The sequence below is a fragment of the Barbus barbus genome (genome assembly GCF_936440315.1).
Source record: "Barbus barbus genome assembly, chromosome: 17".
NCBI classification, from domain to species: Eukaryota; Metazoa; Chordata; class Actinopteri; order Cypriniformes; family Cyprinidae; genus Barbus; species Barbus barbus.
The window spans coordinates 19,334,810-19,355,049 of NC_136745.1; the positions used below are offsets into that span (position 1 = coordinate 19,334,810).

The following is a 20,240-nucleotide window of genomic DNA, read 5'->3' on the forward strand; positions in this document are numbered from 1 at the left end:
CACATTTGACATGGCAAAATTTGTGGGTGAACAAAAAAGTATCTCTTTAAAAAATATTTCCATCATTTACTCATCCTCATGTCATTCCAGAAGGTGAATTTTTGAATATATTAAAAGTTATACAGGTGTCAGATGAGTCATTTACTGTAAGTATTCTGAAGCCATTAGATGTCACAGAGTAAGGGGAAAAAAAATATTCACCTCTGCTGTTGCTCTCACATAAAATATGTCAGCACTGTTATTAATTACTTACATTATCATCACATGACTTAAATTTTGGTCTATTCTTCACACAAAGCCACAAAGTCTAATGGACCACTTTTAAAATCCTTTTTATTTTTGATAATTTTCTACCTTAACAGACTTAGTCAATTAATTTTTGTTATAGAGCAGCCAGGATATTTTTCAATAGTCACATTTTGTGTTACATAAACAAGACAATGTTATTAAATAGTCTTGAATTTCTGAGAGCAAAATGAGAGTGCTTAAATTATGATAGAGTTTTCATTTTTGGGTGAACTATCCCTTTAATGCTTGTACAACTTACAGATATGCAAGACGGTTTGCTGACATAGACTATATAGGAACTTTGACCACAGCAACACATAAGAGCTCTGCACAGCCATAGACCAGTCACCCCTGATCCTTTACCTCACCATATCAGGGAGAGAAATGGTGTGAGAAAAGCGGCATCTTTTCAGCTTTACCATCTGTGCAGCTAAGAGCTAAATAAAGGTAGCACTGGGTGAAGAGACTAAAAGAATGATGAAACCAAAGTTGACAGTTAAATAACACTTCCCTTCTTTCTCTCTCGTTTTTTCTACTTCACTTGGCAATAGCACGTCAACATTCAAGGACATGGAAGGAAACAGTCTGAAGGACAGTGGCCACGAGGAGAGCGACCAAACCGACAGCGAACATGATGTTCAGAGAGGGCACTACGCCGACACAGCTGTCAACGACGTACTGAACATGACTGTACCCCCCAACAACTCGCAGCTACCTGACCAAGGTAAGACAGAAAGGTCTCGACTAGCTGAAAGCATCCAGAAAAAAAAAGTATCAAGCAGGCAGAGTCGGCCTTGAGGCGCCTTGCTAATGCACAGGCAGCACTTCTCTTCCTGGCATGTCTTTGATACGAGCCCTGGAACATTATTGACGGATGTGAGCCATGTCTACAGTCGACTGTAACGCTTCAGATCCAGACCTAAATGGCAGCAATTAGGCTGACAAAGGTTGAAGGTGGAAATCTACATATCACGCAGTCTCCTCATGCATAATTCACGCGGATCATTTAGCAGGGAATTAATGTTGATGTTTCTTTTTTTTCGACTGCCGTTAAAGACATCCGGTATGTTGGCAGGAGTTAGTAGGAGGTCATGCTCACTCTCAGCTACTGCCACTCAACGCTACAAAGTTATAGAGCGACGAGTGGCAGCGCTACAGAGAATCAAAGCACGGAGAAGACCAAAAGAGGGCTCCGAATGGTTTTATTGCACCGATTGTTTTGTGTTGTCATGCTCAATCAGCCTTTGATCTGTGTAATTTAGAACAATGGAACACCTCCAGCGGCCGCTAATAGTCAATAGCGAGAACTCTATTCTTGTCGGATGGAAACTAGTCAACTGATTTTCTGAATTTCAATGAGAGCTTGACATTTGTTGAATAGAAAGAGAGCAGAATAAAGAGCATCTGAGGGAGACGAGGTCATTAAAATCGGCAGGACTGTCTCTCAGATTGGAGTTTAAAGAAAGTGAGGCATTGTGGCTTGCCTGCGATGTGCAAAATCAAGCCTGGCTGCGTCTGTCTCATAGCAATGCTTACAGATCTCAGTGTCTTGCTTGGGGAAGAAGAACCTAATAAGAAAGCTAAGGAAGAGAAAAGACTGAGTTAACTGCTATAAAATAATTTAGCTTGTTCCTCCTCATTGTGTTTTTTTCCCCTCTGTAAAGCAGGAGCCTGAATTATGTAGAATTGGCAGGTGAACCAATTAAGATCTCATTTGGTCCAGATCGTGTACTCTATGGCTAATTCCAGTAGGCTAATTAGTCGGTTTGTTCTCCAGATGAATCGCAAGATGTATGGCTTCCTGGCAACCGGAGAGGAGGAAACTTCCTCCCATTTACATTTTATATGTAAATGCGTCAGATGCATCAGCAGATTTGTTTGAGCGTCGTTAGGCTTGCCGCGGCGTCCGCGTACTGTCTGAGCTATGGAAACTGCTGAGAGGAATTACAAGCCTCTGGGTTTCCATGATGGAGATCGCTCTGCATTTTTTCCACTGCCAACTTCCTGTCAACGTATAATGAACAATGATTAGCGAGTCTCATGACTACAGTTTAAGCTGTTGTAGACGTCTCTCTGTAAGAGAAATGCATATATAGGACTCATAAAATGCACTCTGACAAACCCTCCAGCTCTGCACTCACATAATTGGACACAATTAGAAAAATGTACACAGAGAATGTTACAAGTAGATGAAGCCTTTCCAGGTCAGCCATTTTATCATTAGCAAAGCTCTTATCTGCTCATGAGCAAGCAAACACTGAAAATAAAGTATAGCAGATAAGCAAAATGAGCAAGCACTTCAACGTCGCTGTCATCAGTTTTAACCAAAGCCATTAGACGGTGACAAGTATCAGATACTAATGTCATTTTGAGGCATGTCTTCTATCATATTATTCTGCAGCAGCTACAGGCCCTTTGTCCCCAATGAAATGCAGTGCAGTGAACGTACGGCTCTCATTTTAATGCTTTAAATGTCTTTAGCCACATGTGCCAAAGCCTATTGAAAATATGAAATGAATTGACCATTGTCCTTACATATCCAGAAATATTATGGAATTCATCCTTCATTTCAATCTTTGTGGTCTTATATAGTGTGACTGTCCCCAAAAAAAGTCCCAGACATTTTCTCTGCAAGGTAATTGATTTTTAACAATAACTTCTAAACCTTCAAAGACAGACCTATCGGTAGCTATGAGGTTGTTAATCAATGGTATATGCTTTTGTCAAAATCACCAGCCTACATTATTTTATTATCTCCTACATTATTTCAAAGTTTACAGTGTTGTGATTCATCTTGTAGCTGCTCGGTTTGGTTCGTGGCTTATAATGCCGCTGAAAAAGTAGGTGGGCGCTGTTGCACTTTAATAAGTTGCTTGCTGACTCGCTGACTGAATTGGCCCAAAACACAATACCCAGGATGAGAATTTCAAAATTTCAATCCCAGGACAAGACTGAGAAACCTCAGGTAGACCTATTGCTGAACATTCTGATAGAACCTCCAGTGTTTGGCAATGCTTCTACCATATTTTGGGGGGTAAAAAGTGCTACACTAGGGTCTGGTGTTAGTGTAACAAATTTAGACAATCACAGAATCACTGAAAACCAATATAAAGCAGAATTTCCAGCTAGGAAATAGACACATTCATTCACCAGGACTCTGAGGCATATACGGTTGTAGTGGGAATACCTCTGATCTACCGTTTTACTGTTCTAGTACAGTGAAAAAAGTTTAAACTACAATTGCCAAAGGACATAAACAGAGACTCTGGATATAAAGATTCTTCTTTGTTGCCCCGTTTTGCTTTTGTTTTCATGTTTTTTTTTTTTTTTTTCACCCTCATTCTTCCTGGAAACAAACAGAGGCAGGAAGTTTAGGGATGGCAAGCTCCCTCCCGTCTTGTTCCCCAGGCTCCTGAGCAGTGTAAATGTTTATGATTCACGCAGCTCTTTGAAAAGGTAACGTTTGCACCAGGGACACAGTGTTGCCTCCGATTTAAAATGGCTCCTCCCCGAGTTCTCTTTCCATTGTGAGATGGAGTGTGAGAACGGGGGAATAAGCCCTCTTAGGACTGTAGTCTCTTAATACACAATACACAAACACTTCCTTAGGGGTGCTTCTTTCATAGCCTTTTATTCTATTACCAGGATCTATGTCTCTTTCCTGCAGTTTGTGCTCCTTTTCTTTCAAAAATATGGAAAATTATGGTGGCTTCTATGGCACGAAACATTGCACTTATCGGGAGATCGTGTGTTCTTGACAGGAAATCGTGGGAGATGGTGCTAATGCTACTGTAGCAGGCCCATGGTGGTCAAGAGCCAAGACTAATGATTGCATTAGGGCAGAATTACCTACAGTGCTCAGTGAAACACTGATGAATGTGTTACGGTGTGGACGTCACTGACTCAATCCTTCCCTCTGTGTTTAAAGCCTCCCTGCGTTGAATTATACATCAGTTTACTAGCAAAAGACTCCTGAGAATCATGGTACCTGATATAAATAGCATATAAACAGGAAAAAATACTTGTGCGTTTACTTTCCGCATTCCTTAGAGTGCATTTACAGGCCCAAACGAATCTCTGAATCTCAAGGACCGACTGCTGATTTTGTTTGTTTTAGACCAGAGGTCTGGTTGAAGGCTATTTGTAGAGTTCCCAGTCCCACCAGACAAAATGACAAGTCACCATTAAGCTCTTCTTCTCCTCTCTCTTTTTTCCCACCCCCCGAGGAGATTGAGAAGCTTTGGCAGCTCAATTTGCAGCTGCTGAGTTCCAGCATGTTTTACTCAGAGTATCCCGACCCCGGGAGTCTTTTATTCATCAATTCCTCTGTTCCCATGGGCTTGTATCTCCTCCCATGCCCCGAGATTTCACACTCCCTCCACCACCCAGTGCCCCATCAGCAGACTCTGGCTTCTAATTGATTTTGATGAAATTGATAAAAGAGTTTCCCTTTTTGTCTCCATCACCCCCCATGGACAGCCCCACCCTTTCCAAACCCCTCCCCCTCAGTCACCCTCTCAATTTCTGGAATCCGCTATTGGCAAGATCTGTATACGTGCCTGTACTGCTCAACTTCCCAGCCAGTTTTCCTCATATTAAAGGAATTGACAAGTAAAAAAAACAGTTTTTGGTCTGCAGTTTCACTCTAAACTTTTAGGTGAAATTTTTTTTTTTTGCTTTTGCGAGGGGGCCTCTGATCGCCTAATGCAAATGCTGACAGATGTCAAAATGAAGACAGGAACAGAGAAAGACAGAGAGAGGACTCAGAGTCAGGTAAGCAGAGTGCAGAGAGCAGGTGAAATTATGTCTTTGACAGTTTGGTGCGGTTTTCTCTCGACTCTGAACTGAACGGCAGCCACAAGGGTGCACCTTGACAGCTGACTTCCCCTAAAAAACTAATATTAACTTTTGACTGAATCAGACATTAAAGGCTCACTGAATTCCTGTCTTTTATGAGACATGTACATATATTTAAAGGAGTCATTGGATGCAAAATTCACTTTACAAGTTGTTTGAACATAAATGTGTATTGGAAGTGTGTGTACACATCCATCCTATAATGATAAAAATCCACCCAGTGTTTTTTTTCAAATCCCTATTTTAAAATCAGAATGACGTAGTTCTGCACAGGCCCCTCCCACGATAGTTGATTGACAGTAGCGTCTTACCTTAGACCCGCTCTGAGTGAGCTGAGAGCTGTCTGCCATTGTGTCAGCTCAGGAAGACAAGATGTCTCAGATTAAGCCATTGAAGTGTTTAGTTGTTAGATGTAATAATGAATATAGCAGTCGTCATTTCCTCCCGACATCTGAGCCGCTGAAGAGGCAGACTCAGAGGATTAACGTTACTTTTGTTTTGAAGGGAATGCACCGATCTCCATAAATGCATCTATGTTCGCCTGAATCATTCATTATCCAGCTTTATCTACAGAAGAAGTGAGTTTAAGGGTTTTTATGAATCTTTGCAAATCGCCTTTCCTAATAATGTGCTAGTTAGCCAGTTTCGCGGCTGAAGTTTAGTATTCTCCATAGATATATATACCTAGATGCCTCATTATCGACTGTTTCTATGGGCCGCGAAACGTAAGCCATCCGCCATTTTTGGAATATTTCTGCGAATCTTGGAGCGCATTGACTGTGTGCATCTACAACAGCAACTTATACGCTTGTATATCTTTGAATATTAATTGATTATTATGGTGAATGCGAGATGGCTGACTCATCAACTTATCTACACATATCTATGGTCTGCTTGTCACTCCACTGAAGAGAGGGGCGGAGTCAGCAGAGCTCACTAGGATTTAAAGCAACATTGACTATAACAGCGTGCTGAAAACAGAGCTGATTTTTATAGGGTAAAGAAGGTGTTTTTTACACTACCATTGAGAAATTTTAACCTAAGTATGTTATAGACTTTTCATTAAGACCCTAAATAATCATATCAACTTTTTAATAGTCTTAACTATTATTGAGACTGTGGCTATTGGTGGAATTAAGAATGTTTGAGAAGAAAGGTTTTTTTTAGGGATGAGATGAAAAATGTGAATCACGATAATTAAACAATTTCAATGAAAACATACTGTTGACAAAAACATTCCAAAAAAATAACACTGTATTAACAATTCACTGGCAAAGCATTTGAATAAGAAAAAATCTATAAGGAATATTATTGTTTCAAATAATCCAATTTTACATTTAAATGTAAATAAACATGAAATGTTTGAATATTTGGTTTATTTTTCCATTTGTTATTTTCAGTTACTACAATTAAAGGACCAAGACAAAAAAAAGAAAGAAAGAAAAAAAAATTATAAAAAAGAACAGTGGCTGTATGTGATGTATTCTTGTGTTAAAAAAACAAAACAAGCTAGGCAGAGCACAGTGGATTTGAACAGAACGTGTATATTGGCCAGGTCCATATGAATAAAATAGCACAGACAGAGTGCGTGTGTGAATGTCCCCTTAAACGTGTTGTTTATTTTCCTGCATTCAAGCATTTTTCTCTCTATAAGGTGTCAGAGTATTATTGCAAGGTGTTCGCAATAATATTACTATAGTATTACTGCAGTGGTTACCATCACAACAGTGTGTAAAAATTAGGAAATGAATCGTGTTTTTATTCAGAGCTTTCACGCCGTACTGTGGCAGGTAGGCCTTGAGGTCGTTCTCTTTGAAGGTGTGCCTTCCTCTCAAAAACATAAAAACATCTCATACAATCACATAACTCTGAATAGCACTGCTCTGCCTTGAACCTCCAGTCTCCAAAACCCTTCTTCTGAATACTCGGAATGGGGTTTAATCAGCTCAAGAGGGGGCTTCTTATCTTTCTGCACTTGTTATGGGTAGCTTATTGAACATATCAGAGGGGAAAAAAGGAGCGGTTCATTATTTCTAGGGTTGGTAATGAGGCGGATGTATCTCATTGCGAACACTCGGTTGACAGCTCATTTTCTAGACAATCCTGGCTTTGATTCACAGAAAGTGAGAAAGAGAGTAGGACGGTGAGGAAAAGAGGGCTCAGGATTCCATTGCTTATTCAGGACCAACACTTGTGGCTGTGTGTTAATAATCTCCTCAGAAAACAGGCTGAATCCCAATTGTTTGTTGAACACGTATGTAACTGGGTGCAATTCTGTGCAGATAGGAATGCTGGGAGATTGGCCTCATGCTCAACATAGAGGAGAAGATTAAGGCAAGGTAATGTGCTGTTTGATAGTCATGGTGAGAAAGTACCGCTGCTCTTCAATCTCAAGTCAATTTGGGAAACAGAAGGGAAGGAGAAATGAAAAAGCGTGCGTCTAAGGGTTAATGAGAGAGCGATTGTAAAAAAGGAAAAGCATTGAGTGAGGTTTTTAGCCGGAGAGACGGATAGGTCAGCTGAAACGCGGCGCCACGGCGTCTGCAGTGTGCCAAATTGCGCTATCCTGATTGATCTGTGTTTTTGGAGAGTTGTCTTTAAATACCCTGGATTTCTTGCCCACCCAACTTTTATCTTCAAGTTCATCTGCTCCATACCCTCCTGGCCCTTTCTGACTCATGGCCCTCATCCAAACCCACATTTCTTTCTCTCTCTCTCTCGCACTCATGAAAATCCACAGGTAACAAAGCCCAGGGGCAAAGCATCCTCTAGGGTGCAGAAGGTAAAATGAAGCTAACCACACTGCATCCCCTGCTGTGCGCTAACCAGAACGCAACTAATAGTGAGGTGAGACAAAGTCCATCCCAGTGGAAGGCTCTTGCACCCTCTCCATGCGTAATGGGCTCATTGTAACTCAAACTCAAAACTCAAAGTCTTCTACCAAGGTGGAGCAGAGCATTGCTCAACAATTAGGATGGATCGCTGATCAGTGTGAGAGATTTCTGGGCCAGTTGACAGAATTGTCACTTGCCCTTTCAGACAAGTGCTGCCCTGCCACTGAGAAGTTTACATTCGCTGATCATTTACATCTATCGTTATGCCTTGGAAATTTAAACATTTGATTTTCATTGATTTATTCTGTACTGTTGTTGGAAATTATGCTATGGAAGCCCTTTTCCACAACATAAGAAAAAAAAAGTTTTGGGAAGTCGAAATTATAATTTTGAACTTGAAATTCTGACATACTAAAAATTATGACACACTTTGTCGATTATGAGATAGTCAAAATTATGAGATACAAAGTCAATAATGACAAATCATTATTATGACAATTCAGAAATATGAGTCAAAAATTAGATAAGACAAAATTGTCAAAAAGTTATAATTATGACAAAAAAAATTGTCAGAATTATGAATTTATTTGTCATAATTTACACTTATAATTTTGTCTTTTCATCGCATAATTGACATGATATTTAGTTATGATTTATCAAACCATGATTTTATTTTATTGCCTTTTTGGTCCCACTTTATATTAGGTGGTCTTAACTACAATGTACTTACATTTAAATGAACCAATTGATACAATGCAATTATTGTGTACATACATATTTTTACATTGCACATATTTTTTTTTTAAATACCTGCATGTAAGTACATCTGTTATTAATTTCTGTAACTACATACATAATTACATTGTTCACCCATCCCTTACACTTTAACCCACCCTTAAACGTACCTATACCACCAAACCTGTCCCTAATCTTACCCATATCCCACCTAAGTAGCAGCAAAAGTGTTGCAATACAATATGAACACAGTAAGTACATGGTACTTATTTTTTGATGTAAGTACATAATAGTTAAGGCCCCCTAATATAAAGTGGGACCATATTTATTTATTTAAGTGGTGGAAATGGGCTTCAAAATTCTGCTATATCGTCAAGATAATGTTATCTATAGATTGTAGAGGTGTAACGGTACACAAATATGACTGTTCGGTACGTACCTCGGTTTTAACGTCACGGTTCAGTATGATTTCGGTACGGCAGGGGGAAAAACACAACTTTTGTTTTTTTTTTAAATAGTGGTTTACTGAAGAAGTTGCTCTTTAAATACATTCAGTTATAGTTTAAATTTTCTTAGTGATAAAAATATACCTCAGCTTATTCTTAAAACTATAGGGAGCCATTTACATTATAAGGTTACAATTAGTCCTAACAACTTAAACCAAACTTAAATTTAATTATTTATTTTTAAATAGATGATTAATTCTCAACTTAAAAAAAAAAAATTGTATGCAAACATGTAAATAGCACATAATGCAGTTTTTAAATTAACTTATAAATAATAAAATTTCTATGCTATTTGTTAAAATATATTCAATTACACACTGGCTGTCATAGCATGTTTCATAACAGATTAATTTAAATAATTAAGAATAACAGGTTTAGTAAAATATAGTGAGTATATGGTGTAATATGTCACGAAATGCTCCTCTCTAGACTTTATTTCTCTAGTGAACTAACGAGCTGTGAACACTGATGACTTGCTGAGGTAAATGAAATGCTATGTGACATTTTATTTCCACGCTGTTTTGTTGATGTCTTTCTGCGGTTGAAACACTGATTGAGCAATTACATGAGGCATGAGATTTTCAGTCATGTTTATTTGCGTTAAAACTAGTAGTGCAGAGGAAGGAATGATCGCGTTCACTCACGCGCCACTCTGCACAAGTCTGTGGCGCGTCACGGCTCAGACACGGGAACCGGAGCTGATTGCGGCCGCTCTAGTCAATGTGTGTGTTGTGTTTATACCAGCATGTTTCTGAACCGTCCCAGAAGCGGCTCTCCAAGGTGTTTATACAGCGATCTGTCATGCCACATCAAAGACTGTCAAAATGCCATTTATTATTTGAATGTATTCGTATTCGTATATATACTGTATTCGTTCAGTGCACATGCGTACCGTTGTTGCAAATAAATAAAAATCATTATTTTGTTTTGGGGTCAGTGGAAGTAAAAAATAAATATATATATATATATATATATATATATATATATATATATATATATATATATATATATTGAGCCCTGTAGGAGTCACGTAAATTGCAGATCACACATAGAGAACTAGGAAATTTATCCAATCAGCGAAATCTCATCAGTGCCGATGACATGACAGCCTCGTCCTCACTGCCGCTCTCTGTTTAACAGGGATTGGATTGGACTGTGTGGCGAGTGCTGCCAAAAAAGTGAGCCGCGATCGGTGGGCAGGCGGTTTAATAGATGGTAGGATGAGAGATCCCTGCTGGCATGAAGCCCACAGCACCCACAGCAAGCCCCACTCAACTCCATTAACTCCCATTAAAATAGCTCAGCTCGCTTCACTAAAACTCGACATTCCTGATCCACGCTTATGAACAAAACTACATGCGTGTCCACCAAAATGCACGCTGATTAAAAGTGCCAACTGCACTCACAAAACACACCCATGCTCATATGAAGTGAAGTTACATACGGCCAAGTATGGTGACCCATACTCGGAATTCGTGCTCTGCATTTAACCCATCCAACGTGCACACACACAGCAGTGAACACACACACACACCGTGAACACACACCCGGAGCAGTGGGCAGCCATTCATATAAACACGATAATCTACCGCACACCTTATTTACTTTAGCAGATGTCAATTGTGTATTGCATTTTGTTTCTTGGATCGCCAGGGTTTACTCACTCAAAGACAGATTACGAATAAACTCTGCAGTGGTGAAGGAAAAAAAAATCAGCTGTCTTCTGACAAGTACATTGTACCCGGCAGTTTTCTGTCCAGAATACAAAGAGACATTTATCACTGCAGCTGGGTAGAAAAGCGAGAGGAGGGTGTGAGTGAACGAGAGAGAGAAAAAAAGAGAGGAGAGGCAGTGCGAGAATTTTTCTTTTAACCCCCTTTATAATAACGCAGCATGCATCTGAGTGCAGAGAAGCTCTACACTATTCCTTTTCCCAGCTATATTTCCGGTTTTGTCTTCATACAGCCCATTATGGCATTCCATTTCTCCCGTATTACAACTCTTCCTGAATCTTAACAGTAAAATGACGCCTCCTGCTCGTCTGAAGTAAATACAGCCATTACGAAAAGGTTAAAACCCTGGGCAACTGGCCTTTCTGTATCCTGCCACTCTGATGTATATTTATTTGCACTGGTGTAAACATGAAATGATGGGCTAAAATGCATACGCACATGTACCATTAAACAGCCAACGACCGACCGAGTTCACAGGCATGCCTTCATCTCCTCACCCCTTCATCCTTCTGTCCTCACTGCATCCTCCCTCAGTCCATTGCAGATGATCTCAGTGGGTTAAAATTCAGTTTAGTTTCCTCCTGCATAGAAATGACTTCAGCTGGGCAGATCATCAGCTATTGATGAAAGATTAAAGACAGGAACTGGTGAGTCAGATCAGTTACGGCCACAAACCCTGGGAGCTTCCCCACCTTGCCTAAAGGCTTCATCTCTGTATAAAGTCAGCTTCACAACGCGGAAAACCTCAGCAAACCTTTTACGTGCAAATACCCTCCTTTTTTCCCTTCAAAGCGGTCAGCTCTCCCCAGAGCTTAAGCAGCCATTTTCCTCAGAGGAAAAAAATATGGTGTGCATTCTGAGTGTGCCACTGCAACAGACTTTGTTTTCCTCCATGCCGCCACTATGGTCTGATTTTAAGGCTTCCAAAAAGTGGAGATTGAACTCAATCACTCTATTCTCTGGGTAGCCAATTAACCTTCATGGTTTTAAGGCTCTTGCCCCCAACCCCTTAAAAAGGAGGATAAAAACTAATGGGGGAGGTTGGCTGTTAAGTTTAATGGGAGACGAGGAGGCCTCAAAATGGGTTTTTTAATGATGCTCCCCTGCTTTCGTGCACTATCCATTAAAGAGTAGGCTGGAATGGGCTGCTGCACTGCAAGACTGGAGATCAACACAATCAAATGGGCTAAACATCGCAGCAGGGGCTCAGACCCTTTTTGTCTTCCCATGTTAAAGGATATTATGCAATCTTACCCATTATTTCTGTCACATTAACATCACAAAGTTCTAATATATCTCCATCCTAATCTGAGCTGTCACTTACATGATCCTCATTGGTAATAGATGTCTCATTTAATCTCAGGATCATTAGCTCCCATGTCGAGCTCCTCTCATAGGCTTCGCTCCTGATCCTGAAGAATGCTACCCTGTTGTGAAATACAGAAAACCAGAATTAACAAAAAATGCAATAACGGGAACTAACTTCATTCTCTAAGTTTGGGGTGGGTAAGATGATGGTTTTGAAACAAATATGCTATGCTCACCAATGCTGCATTTATTTGATCATTATCACAGTAATAGTGAGAAATATTATTACAGTTAAGTTTTCTATTTTTGTGATGGCAAAGCTGAATTTTCAGCAGCCATTATTCCAGTGTTTAGTGTCACATGGTTCTTAAAGGGGTGGTTGACTTTTTTTTTTTTCTAGGCTTGATTGTGTTTATGGGGTGCAGTCTAACATGTGTTAATGCTTAGTTTGTTAAAAACGCATAATGTTTTACATAATTTACCTTTATTCCACACCGCTCTGTCCCTTCTCTGATAAACGCGCTGATCATTTCCTGCTTTTATGAAGCACCTCCCTCAGAAATACGCAATGGGCTCAGATTGGTTAGTGATTGGCTAAACCGTCTCTAGAGCGCATCTAAACGTCCCACCCCTCAGCTCAGCGGCATGTATTGTAAACAATGGCGTCATCTATTATTGCTTAACAGTTTTAGCCCAATTCAGACCCAGAGGTTATTAGTGAAGAGGATCGTGCAGAACCTGTGCAAGCACGGCTTTTAATGGTAGGTCTAAGTTTTTTGTTTGTTTTTGTGTCATACAATACGCTGTTATTTGTAAATGCTACTGCTTCTGTTAGCTTTTAATATACAGTTTTATTCTGATTAAAGCTGTAATACAGTACAGCAACCGCACACACATCCATGTATAACGCTTCTCATTGCTATGTGAAAATAAGTGTATTCACTGGGCTGATGATCTGATTGAGAGAGAGAGAGAGAGAGATGCAGAGCAGGGAGACGCGAGCAACAGTATTAAGAACCACTGTTTTAGAACATTGATTTTGAAACTTGTGAATCCGTCAGAATCGTTAGAAGACAGAATCGTGATTCATATATGAATAGATTTTTTTGTGCATCCCTAGTTTTCTCTTCCTCTTTTCTACAGCAGCACAGCATGGCCTCGCCCCCTTTGCTGCGTGTTCCCGGGGCCGGGGGATTATCTGGGTTCTTGATGTAACGGACCCGGGAAGTAACTCGTTGTAGTCCCTTACCAGTAGTTTTTGTAGGCATTAAACTGCCAGAATTTTAAAAGACGATATCTTCATTTGTGTTGAACTTTCAGCTTTGTAACTTTGCAGATATTGTTTATGCTCAAACAGCAACATTACACACTAACTAATGTTAAAAAAATGAAATTGCAATCAACCACTTCCTTTAAGAAATCATTCTAATATGCTTATTTAATACTCATGAAACATGTATTATTAATATAAAGTCTTGTATCAATATTTTTGTGGAAACCTTGATAAATTGTTACAGAATTCTTTAATAAATACAAAGTTCTCAAAACCCCAATCTCACTGACCGCAAACTTTTTGAGAAAAACCGAAACAGTGGTTCAGAAAAGTAGTTCTGCTAGCATCATTTGTTTGCAGATAAATATTCTAATATTCTTGAACAAAATTCATATCTTTTTAAGTGTGCTTCAAGTGCCCTAATACTTTCTGCAGCCACTTTTTATAGAATAAATCCAAGCTGCTCACCCCAGCAGTCCAGCACTGCCACAGTTGAGCTGGAATTGTGAAAGAGCACGAGAGGTGACTGGGGACCATCAGTAGGTCTTCTTAAGACGAGTGCTTTCTCTGTACTCTGTCTTATTCTTCTGTCATGGATAAGGGCATTTAATGTCACGGCCCTGCATGTGGCCAGGAGTGGGCACCAGGGAAATCCAATTAACTTCAGCCACAGCAACACTGCCCACATTGTGCCTTTCGCAATCCCACCCACCCCTCTGGCACAACCGGGTGCCTTCCATTGCCAATGACCCACTAACTTCCTTTGACTCAACTCAAGTCTGACATTCGTCTATGCTGTTTTTCTTCTTGTTTGTGATCTCAGGGTTTTCACTGAGGAATACACCCCACTGCTGAGTCTCTGCTCACTGCATGACTCATGCTTTCTTTAAGGTAAGCTTTCACAGCATATAGATGAGCAATCACATATGTCCCCTCCCCACCACCTGGATGCGATTCAAGGCAAGGTCTGCTGCCATTTCAGCTGCAGTGCCGCTCCACCTATCAATTTTGCTTAGTACTATACCATGTTTTGCGATGGCTGGCGAGAGCCGCTGTTTTTGGGCATGTGGAGACTATTGAAATCCTAATAAAAAGGGAGACTGTAAGTGTCCATAGGGATGTGAAAACAAATCGGGGTGTGGCGTCCCTGGTGAGAGGCCAGACGGTTCCCGACTTGCATGGCTATAGTGCACCTTTAAGCATCAGGTGAGCCAGCAGGGCTCCTCCTATTGGCTGCCAGCTCCTGTCATGCCGGACAATGATGATGGGAGGTAGTTCTTCCGTTAAAGGTAGCACTTTTCCAACCATCGTTATATGCAAAGGTAAATCAACTCTGAAAAATAAAGATGAATGGGACGCTAACAAGCAGTCAGACTAGCTCCCTGAAAAGATAGAATGTGAAAGAAGGAGAGAGGCAGAAGGGGCACGTGGGAAATAATGAGGGAGTCAGTTAAAAGAAAGTTGGAGAAAGACACAGACATGGGCATGAGGAAGAGAGTGAGAGACAGAAGAGAAAGACAAAAGAATGAAAGCGAATGAGATAGGCCAGCTTGAAAAACAAGATTAATCGGAATATAAAACGCATAGCCAAGACTGACACAGTGAACATGTGTGAATGAGAAGGCACACTGCATTAATTATGTAACAGAGTCTATGTAAGCAGGCCACTTGCATGCGTCTCACAGGGAATGACAGTCTGGAGATATTAGTATTCGGCTGATGCATTTGGGCCCAGCTGTTGAAGAGAAGACACATTGATTTTAAGCACTCAGGTTCCATTGTGTCCAGGTGCGTTTGTGTCAGTCTTAGCTTGACAGGAACAGGGCATCAGCTTTATTCCCACTGAATAAAACAAGATGCTTAAAAACAATCTAAAATCATTTCAATAGCACAATGGGAGGAAGATGAAGCAATAGCAGTCTGTGGGAAGTTAACTCTTCTTTTGGGCTTTAAATAGCCAATTTTGCTTTGGTCAGTCTGTGAATCGTTTAACTTTTGATGATGTATATATGTTATATACATAACACGTCTAATTATATTCACTACCGTTCAAAAGTTTGGGGTTAGACAAAAATGTAACACTTTTATTCAGCAAGGATGCATTAAACTGATCAAAAGTGACAGTGGAGACATTTACGTTACTTTTGTTTTTTGTTTTTTTTTACAAATTTAAAATATATTAAAATAGATATCAGTTATTTTAAATTGTATTTTTTTTTTACATTTGTCTGAATGAAAATGGACAATTATAATGAATTTTTATTTGATCGTTTTCTAAACTCAAATTGTATGCAAGCATTAATTGAATAAAATAACTTAAAAGAAGGAAGGTCAAGAGACACAAGAAAACAGAAGAAAAACTGTACATTCAGCCACCCACAAATCTATTTTTGCCATCCCTGCCCTGAAGCCAGTTACATTCTCTAGGCTGGATGCTTTATGAATAGCAAATAAAGCCCTAATAGAAGAATATCTCATAGGCTTGCTTCAAGTAAAGAGACCGGCCTGCAGATTTCAGAGGGGTTCACTGACTTCGGCAATGTGCTTCTCGCAGATGATTTAATTCACTGCAGCCAGTGTGTTTGTGTCCTCCGTTCCACTCCCTCCTCCCCACCCATCCAAACCCTCAACCCCCAAAGCCCAACCCGTCCCCTTACAGATGTAATTTACTGTCTGCTTTGTCCCTCTCGCTCTTCTCAGACTCAAGGGTTTCTGAGTAAATTAGCTACATTGCTCGGTCAATCTTAAACACAGAATGCAGAATTTGTAAGAGTATTTAAAGATGTCCTCTACAAACCAATCCTTTTGGAAAAGAAGAGCTTGCTATTGTGACTGGCTGCCTTGGTGTGCGTGCTTCAGTGGGTGCCAGATCTATGAGTCGGGCTAATAATTTGGGGTCGCCATTATCGAGAACTCGGTGGCTGAGTACCACTACAATGGCCTTCTCTGTGCTTGTCCAGAACTAATGAGCTAATCTGTAATTTCCAAACCCACAGACATAAAATCCTGTTTTCTGTCAAATATTTCCCCATGTTTTATATCAGTGGCCTCTAAGAGGTCGCTTGACCCTATGTTCGCATGCTATCTACTTCTCAGGCCATGACACTGTTCGGTGGAGAGCTGTTAGGGTGCAGTGGCACGGCAACAGGGAGATGACGTCGGTCTCTGGCCTTCCTCAAGGGATTCTAACCCTTTAGCTCAGTTCAGCTACACATAGTGGCTCTGAAGCTTTGGCTTTCTATATAATAAAGAGCAGAACGAATGTGGAAGTTACCATGGAAAGCATTCATCTTTCATAATCAACCTTTTAATTTAAATGGTTAAATTAAATCACTGCAGACAGTCATGACTAAACTGTGCTTAAGATGGCTCCATGTCATCACATGGAGCCATCTTTAAAATTATTATTATTATTTTTTTTTAATTTTCTCATGCAATTCGGTTGCTGGAAAAAAAGGAAAAAAAAAGAATAATACTTATTAGCATAAACAAATAAACAGTCATGTAATTCAGTAGCTGTTAAAGTGTTGATAGAAAGCCTACTAAGCCTAGAAAGGTCCTGAAGAATATATATTTGTTATAAAAATATATAATAATAAGTATTATTATTATTAAATTAATTAATAAATAAAGTACATAATTTAACAGTATTAGGGTTTCTGCTTTTAAATCGAACATATCTGAAACCATGAATTAATTAAAACAAATATTATGTCAATGAATTATTCTTCTAAAAATATATAGCTACCTTTATTAGATTAGATTATATTTTATTATAAGGAATTTAATAATATATTTAAAGTAATATTTCATATTATTAAAATTTTAGGAAGGGGGTCTCTTGAAAGCAGATCATAATATTTGGCGGTCTATGGTATCAAAATGCTTGAAATCCCCTGACCAGTTCATTGTAAATGTTGGCAAGCAATGGATCACAACAAATATTGTAGCTGTATATAAAATGCATTTGTAACAATTACGCCGTAATGCTGTTGTAAACAAATAATGCTACTAAAGCGTCTCTCACCATACAATAAAGAAATAGATTCTACCTGTGTGAAGCACATGCTCAGCTCATTACCACAACATCAAGCAGTCCATTTGCTAGCTTCCACCCTCGTCTTCCCCAACATAAGCAGCTCATTTTTGCTTCAAAGTGATTCATAATACAGCATCACGATGTCTGTTTCCCCTCATGCAGTTGCACAGCTGTTAAGCAGATACCGTTTGTACCAATCTACGGCTACCGCTTTGTTTGTCAGCACCAGTTTAGAAATTCATTCTTTAACTAGGACCAGCCACAGAGGGTCTGATGGGGCGGGAGGAGAGGCGGGGAGACATATTTTGGAGCTGTGGCACTAATTCACACAAAGCGGTCGAAAAAGAAGGGTGTGGTGGTAAACCACAGATATAAGTTGAGCTGTCAGTGTGCGTTTGAGACTAAAGGACTGCAGATGGCTTCACTGAGGAGACTGGCTGTCAGACACACTTACCAGAGCAGTACAGACCAGACCCTGATTTACTTCCTGATAAATTGACTGGTACTAATGTTAAGACACAGAAGGCGGCACAGGGAACACTTGATTTGCCATCCGTGTGACAGTGCTTAACAAGGCTAAGCAGCGAGTATAATATCCTCAATAATTAATATCCGAGCCAAAGGAAGATGGAGGACGTCAAGGTCACTTTCCTGAAATTGTCACAGAATTGAGGGGAGAAGACAGAGAGAAGCAGATGTAGGGGTAAGACAGAAACAGACCAATTTTCCAAATGGTGTGAAAGAGGGAGGGAGAAAAAAAAAAGAGGAAGACAGGGAGCGAGCAGATGGAGTGAGAATGCTGGAGAGCTGCTCTAGATGGCAAGGTCTTTGCACCGAGTGCCGTCTTCGTGGCTCAGAGACGCATCCTCCTCCACTGTTTGTAAAAACAAGACCATCACACTCCATCTTGTGGTCCCGCTGGGCTGAGGGCTCGTGGCTGATTTATGGTGCACAGACTGAATTGCCTGGCTGGGATGACAGCAGCACTTGGACTCTCCCATGTGGGAAGCCCCCAGCGTCTGCCTGGCTTGTCAGAGCCTGTGCATGGCAGCTTGCGATAATGTTAGAGTGGAGACAAGGTTCCCAACATGACCCCCATCCTGGACCGATGCGCCACAAAGCCACCCAGGACCTCCCGGCCACCTCCTCTGCCTGCAAAACATTTATTCAAATCTTATATATCCAAATAAACCTGGCATACGGTTTAATGGTTCATCTATTACAAAGAATAGGTGAGCAGCAAGGTCCAGAGATAATGAATAGATAGATAGATAGATAGATAGATAGATAGATAGATAGATAGATAGATAGATAGATAGATAGATAGATAGATAGATAGATAGATAGATAGATAGATAGATAGATAGATAGTCAACAACAACAATAATAATAATAATAATAATTCTTCAATTCTTTTTTGAAGTGTGTTTGGAGATCATTTTTAGAATTAATATAATTAAATTATATATTTATTACTATTATTAATAACAATAAATAGTCACAATTCAAATAAATAAATAAAGTATAGAATTGAACTTTGTCTCAGTTTTATTATGCTTTCTAACGACTGACAGGACATTTATTATTAATATAATATAATAAACAATAATCATAGGATTAATAAATAAATAAATGAACATGAATATATATATAAGACTGGTTGGAAATCATATTTATTATTATTATTATTACATCTATATTCTCTCATGCCATACCAGTGTTTGCCCCACCTGCAGTGAGAAGAAATAAATAAAGTGAGCTTATTATTTCTCACAGGAGCTGGCTGCAGCTGTATTGTTTCATCAGTCTGCACAGAACAACAATACAGAGAGACAAACAAGAAGAAAATTATGCTTTTTGAGGCAGAATGAGTCTAAATATGATTTATACAATCTTTACGCTCAAAACCGCATCAAAACACATTCACGTTTAATATAGATAATCTTTAAACCGATGCATCATTGTGTAGCTCAGAACGGTTTGATTTATTAGGAACGTCTTGCTTGTTTCTTCGGCTGTTTCACCTTGTTCCTCAAAGAAATTATGTTCTTTCCCTGAGCCCGTAAATCCAAAGTGACTGAATAGTGTCACTGTGAAAACTGCAGGGCCCCGTGGTTGCAATTCCATCCCCAGTCGCAGAGTGTGTTTGAGAGGATGTGAGTATGCCCACTCTCCCTCATATACTCTCTGAGCCCGCGCCTATTTAAACAGGTACATTAGCGGCATTTTCTCTGGCCCTCTCCCGCATTACATCAACACTGCAGAACTCCAGCACTCGTGTCCGTATTTTTGGAGAGAAAAGAAAGTGTGTTTTCCAAGGAGGAGCATAATAGCTTCCAAACAAGATAAAAGTCTGGCAGTGACAAAAGATGTTCAGAATTTTTTTTCCAAATTAAAAGCCATTCCTTTTGTTTGGGGTATGCAACACTCAGCCCACCCACAAATTGAGCTCATTTAGCTATATTTCTGATAACAGACATTTTTAATTAATTAAAACCCCACTTTATGGAGCAGTGTTGTATGAAATTTAGAGTTCAGGAAGCTGGATTAGAATTGGAGTGACAGAAAGAGAAACATACTGAGTTTCTGCTTTTCAAAGAAACAAAGGCAATAAATTCTTGGAAATCGAAGTGTTCCAAAAAAAATTCTAGTTATATTTTTTAATGA

At 39.6% G+C, this 20,240-nt stretch overlaps 1 protein-coding gene across 3 annotated transcripts in view; it reads left to right on the forward strand.

Moving 5' to 3' along the window:
* Nucleotides 1-20,240, forward strand: part of LOC306883717 (protocadherin-19-like) — a gene marked incomplete at both ends in the record, with an annotated part of 54,620 nt that overhangs the window by 29,086 nt on the left and 5,294 nt on the right. For all 3 annotated transcript variants that reach the window (XM_079439131.1, XM_079439132.1, XM_079439133.1), the window contains one exon: nt 840-1,012. In XM_079439131.1, the coding sequence (XP_079295257.1) occupies nt 840-1,012 (173 nt within the window). The remainder of the gene's footprint in view (nt 1-839; nt 1,013-20,240) is intronic.